General features: G+C 45.5%; 1 protein-coding gene across 1 annotated transcript in view; it reads right to left on the bottom strand.

The window, feature by feature from the left end:
• Positions 1-553: 553 nt before the first annotated feature.
• The window catches only part of CALCRL (calcitonin receptor like receptor), a 34523-nt gene continuing 29310 nt past the window's right edge, over positions 554-5766 (bottom strand). The window contains exons 12-13 of the mRNA XM_015566109.1: positions 5551-5592; positions 554-954 (exon numbers count right to left, since the gene is read on the bottom strand). Coding sequence (XP_015421595.1) covers positions 736-954; positions 5551-5592 — 261 coding nt within the window. The 3' untranslated portion in view covers positions 554-735. The remainder of the gene's footprint in view (positions 955-5550; positions 5593-5766) is intronic.

Here is a 5766-nt window from a genome sequence, read left to right on the forward strand (position 1 = left end):
AAGAAGAATCAGCATCACCTATGAACAGGGGAATACAGTGTTTCAATAAACAAATGAAAAGCTAATTTTCCCTCCAAGGCTATAGGCCTTAAGTACGTCTTTTTAGGCAGCAGAAGTAGGCTCGTGCCCAACACGTAGACGAAATGCTACAGTTTCATTGATCTGTGAAGGCGCGCAGTGTGCTAGGACTGGCCGGTTCCAGCCACAAGAATGGGCGGTGGCCACCTTTTCCTGACGCCATGTTCAGTGATGTCAGGTTGGCAGCTTGAAACCAGCCACAGTAGGACTATGACACCACAGAAGCTGGCAAACATTACTCACCAGGGCTTCTCCCACCCGCATAGAGCTAGTTGTTAAACACTGATCAACAAGTGCCTGAAGCCCGGCTGGCGTGGCTCAGTGGTGAGCATTGACCCAGGAACCAGGAGGTCACGGCTCAATTCCCGGTCAGGACACAGGCCCGGGTTGTGGGCTCGATCCCCAGTGTGGGGCGTGCAGGAGGCAGCCCATCAATGATTCTCTCTCATCATTAATGTTTCTGTCTCTTTCTCCCTCTACCTTCCTCTCTGAAATCAATATATATATATATAAAACAAAAACCAAGTGACCGAATTCATAGGAGGGTTCTCTGTGGCAATCCAGAAGTCCACTTAATAAGGAAGTCTTCTGGTTATAAAGTCATGGATCTAAGTCCTTGAGCATAGAGTGGCACACTACGGTTGAACAGTCCTGCCCCTATGGTAAGATATAATCATTTAACTTCTCTGGCTTTAAGATGACATTCTCAATGCTTTTCCCATTTGAGTGCTCGCTGGAGAAGTCGTGGCTGTACGCCGTGCCGTCACTGATGGTCGACACCGTGTAGGACGCGCTGCGGAGGGCGTCCGAGTGCGAAAAGCTGCTTCCAAACTGGATCTTATATTGATTCCAGTTTCTTCTTAGAATTGCTTGAACCTGTCGATCAAGAGGAGACAGAAAGGACAAGAGCAGTCCACATTTTGAAATGAAGATATTGTGTAATATCCTAAGTTATATAGAAAGGCTATAAAAAAGGGCATTAATATTAGTGAATAATAATACCTTTTTCCTTTCTTTTTAAAAAATTATCTTTATTGTTGAAAGAATTGCAGATGTTCCATCTTCGTTCCCCATTGACCCCTCCACCTCCCACCCGCCCCCTCCCAGGCCCTCACCACACTATTGCCTGTGTCCACGGGTCATGATTAGAGGCATGTAAGTTCTCTGGGTAATCTCTCTCCACCCACACACCCAACCCCCCTTTTTAAACTTAATTCGAAAAATTAAATTGAGTGAACCATCTTTGTGGTAGGGAATCATTGCTCTTACCCTGCTCTTGTAGATTCCATTAATATTTTCCTTTCCATGCCTTATTTTTGAAGCTTTCATAGTGAATATGAATGCATTGTTGTAAAACAAATAGCCAATACAGACGCCATTACAAACCTGTGTGTGCAACTTTGAAGTTTATAACAAGATCTTTAGAAACAGAATGAGATGATGGATGAGAGTATAAAAGAAGAGGGACAAGAGATAAAAGAAAAAGAAATAGGAGTGCAGGGAATATAAATCATCATCATCATTATCATCACCATCTGCTTCATCATCATCATCTCCAGCAGCAACAACAACCTTTTACTGAGCGATTAGCATACGCCAGGGGATGCGCTACATTCTGGGGGGAAAAAGAGCAGGGCTCCTGTCCACATGGAGCTCACTCCCCGGGGGGAAACATCCCCAACAGATAATTGCAGATGAGATGAGGACTGAGAAAAACTAGACAGGCCATACCACGGTGACTTTGGTTTTAACTGAGCATACGACACTGGTGTGCTTTTCTTCAGACTGAGTCAGCGAGGACCAGTGACTCACCTCCCCCTCGACGCCCTGGGCCTCTCCAGGTGTCTGAGGAGAGAGGAGACGGGCTTGGGGGCCATCTGTTTCTTGTTATAAGTCTCTAAGCCACATTCCAGGGACCGGATCTGTGTCTTTTTAAAGCATGCACAGCTTTGAACAGTCTCCCCTGCCCGGCCTGGCGCGGCTCAGGGGCTGAGCATCCACCTGCAAACCAGGAGGCCACGGTTCCATTCCGGTCAGGGCACAGGCCCGGGGTTGTGGGCTCCATCCCCAGCCTGGGGTGTGCAGGAGGCAGCCCATCAACAATTCTCTCTTGTCGTGGATGTTTCTCTCTCCTCCTTCCTCTCCCTTCCTCTCTGAGATATATATATATTCTTCCTCAAGCTCCCCTATTCCTTGGCCCTTTGATTACTGCCTCAAAGAGAGTTTGAGCATCTGATTTTCATGCTAATTCAGGACCCCTCCCTGTGTTTGTTACTAAGGGACGGACTGACTGTCAGTCATTATATAGTTTCTGAGTGGAAGGAAGTAGAATGCAACTGAGTACAAAATATTCTACTGAATGTCACTAAGACACCAACAGGAAGTCATACCTTAGCTGTGAATGTAGGACTTAGAGTCTTAACAAGGAAAGCTTAACCTCTAAAAGCCGAAATGGTTTTTGAACTGTTTGCTCTTGAACTGCCCTGATTAAGATCAGCACCCTGGCTCCTATCAGCAAACAAACACACAAACACACACACCATGGACGTGAACAAGGAGCCTAATTAAAACCTATCGGCCTTTAGGCATCTGTTTGTGCGTATTATTCTCCATAAAGGTGTGATGCTTTTCATTTGCCTCATTTAATACAATTTCAAAGTTATCTGGGTCATCACAATACTTGAGAATAGTTATTCCACTTGGTTCTGGATGGACACCTTCAACAGGACGTTAAAGTGGCCACTTTTAATAAACTTTAAATAAGAAAAATTTAATAGGGAAAGGTAACAAGGAAAGTTGTCATTGGATGGGAAGATAGCCTGATGTTATTAAAGATATTAAAATGTTTTTCATTGTTTTACATGTGTGTTATATAAATAGCTAGGCCAACTGTTTAGCATATTATATTACAACTCTATATACCCCTTAGCAGCTGGTAAGGAACCAATGCTGCACTCAACCTAAATCAATGAAAAGATATTTACTAAAGCTTCACAAAGAATTCATTCTACCCAGTTCTCATTACAGAACATGGGTCCTGTTGTTCTCAACACAATTTTATTGACTTTGTAAAAATAACTGCTCTCCAGTATTGTGAGTCTTCACTGTCCAGGGCCCTGCTGACGACGGGAGTTCCTGGTTTATGCAAACAGCGCACATCTTTGCCGCATGGACGAGAGATGAGATGAGAGAATGTCACCCGAGCCCTTGTCAGGCCACGGTTATTTCACTAGTGAGAAATGCAAATGGATATTTTGCCTAAAACATAAAATACACAGCATGTGAGAGTAAAACAAGAGCAGAGATACTGAGCCAAAGCAAGCGATTCTACCTAACGGGGGGCACGAGAGGGAAACGGGTCCCCCGAGGGTGATTGTAAGAAGCGCATGATGTCGCTGGGCCCACACACCATGAGTCCGGAAGCTGCGTTTCCATGTTGTGAGCGTGTGAGAGACGGGGAGAGAGACAATAAAGGCGGATGATGGTGTTTCTAGAGGAGAATGAATCAGGCACAAGCAGGGTTACATCTTAAGAGACGAAGAGCAGGGGACAGAAGTTGCAGATGGGAGGAACTGAAAGATTTGGCAATGGCTTGGCTCACGGGTTTTTTGAGATTGAAACTTTTCACTGCCAAAGGGTTCGCAATGTGAGGACGTGGCAGAAGATCAAAGCTGCACCCCGTTTGCTTACTCAGACGGAGTGCAACTCGGTGCTGCCAGGAGTGAGCCGGTCCCTGGGCGCCTTTTCTAAATTAAAGGGCCACTTTGAGATTTCACTCCAATATGATTAATTTTCCCTGTTTTAAAATGTATTTTTGAAAATAGGCGACCTGACAAATCTAGTAAGGAATCTAGCATGTACTGAGCGTGCACCCTGGTGCTAAAACTTTATGTTCCTCGCTTCCATTCATCCTCACGGCCCCGTGTGAGGAACTCGCTGTCATTTTTCTTTAGGGTTAGAGCATTGGCCAAGGGACCCATCCAGGACCAAGTGGATCTTTGGGGTCTAAATGCATTGCCACACCTGTGCTTTCATTCTATGCTGCCTCCTATCGCCACATATTTCATCAGTGATTATGTTTTGTACCTTTTCAATTTCCCCTTTATAGAAATCACACGTGTGTCTGCCAACGCAGAGGTGCCTATTCATACTTAACACGTTCTTTGCATGTTGCCCATACCCCTCTCATCTAAGTTTAATTATAAAATCCCATGTAAGCAGCAAACGGGATTGTCTAATTCAGCTTAAGTTTTTAGTGGTACATAACTATTGCTACTTGAATGTTATTATCAGAAATGATTTATCTATTTTTCTTGATTGGGTGTTCTGTTTCTACTTCTCACTGACTTTAGAAAACAGCACCTGGCCCTCTAGAGAGAGGAATCTGGGAAGCACCACTTAGTGATATGAAAGGTCGTCTCTACTGTCGGACAGTTCTAAGTCACTATATACAGCAGATGCCTCTGTTCACAAATTAAAACATGTCAATTTTAACTTAAAACTTAAACTTGAAGTTTTACTCTTTGCTAAGAGAAAGAAGTAAAAAGCGATATCTAATTGTTTCTAAGACGCACATGATTGCCAACATTGACTTGTCTGGTGGGAACGGTTCTCTAAGGTCATGCTAACTGCTTCCATCTGTTCTCCGTCTGAAGCTCCGCGATACACTCACAGTTACTGAGTGTCCCCGGCTCGCTCAGCTGCTGCCTGGGTTTCTAAACTTGGTCGCATGTTGCCAGAACCCCCCAGCGGTTAAAATTGGTCAAGTGGATTAAACACATACAGAGCTGGGTCAATGGAGGGCAAATGACTGCGCGTCACGCCGCTCATGGGCATGAGAAATGGAGCACCAGCAGATTCTAGAACTCCCGAAACTCCTCCGTTAGCACAGACTTGGACGGAAATGTTGAAATGTCCAGGACTACATGGCTGTGTTTCAAATCACTGCACGCCAGGCTCTCGCTGTCCGCATCCACTGCAGCTCCTCCTTATATAACTGAGTCTAATTTTTAGAAGTGCTCTTGTATCTACCATAAAGCTGTTGCCAAACAACACATGCGGGCCAGGCAGGGAAAAACAAACACAACACAGAGAAAAGGGGAAAATAAAATGAGCCCATTCTCCTTCCTCTGAGAGGCTGTGCAAGTCCTGTGGGGTCCGGGAGGGGCCGGCCCGCACAGGTCAGCGTCCGGAGGAACAGGTCACTTCCAAGGGCAGGTCCCAGGCTCGGTCAATAAGAGCCCCGGACAGAGTATCTCAACGTGAGGCCGACTCTGTCCCTGGCCTTGACCTCCCCAAATGGCCTGAGAAAAGACTCCATGGTGCTCTGTCCTGAGGGAAACACTATTAGAAATAGTTGTTTCTGGGGAATTCATAATTCTGCCTCATGGGGTTTTGTTTGTCTGTATTTTTAAGAAAAAAAAATACATGGTTCCAATGAACACATCAAAGGAATACCATCAACCACCATACCTCTCCGTTAAAGAAGCAGAAGATTGTGGAGACCAGAAGACCCTGTAAAGGAAAAACAGAACAAGCTGATTCCAAGCAGAAACGATACGGTCCATGATTTAAAACCCGCTCACGGCCCCGGGTGGTCAGTGAAACCTGTGGGTACAGTCATACTACATCCTCCAGGTGCCTCCGGCCAGGGTGCGCCCACCTGGGAACCTGCCTACTGCCCAGGTG

The sequence above is a fragment of the Myotis davidii genome, unplaced genomic scaffold (assembly GCF_000327345.1).
Source record: "Myotis davidii unplaced genomic scaffold, ASM32734v1 scaffold221, whole genome shotgun sequence".
Classification (NCBI taxonomy): Eukaryota; Metazoa; Chordata; class Mammalia; order Chiroptera; family Vespertilionidae; genus Myotis; species Myotis davidii.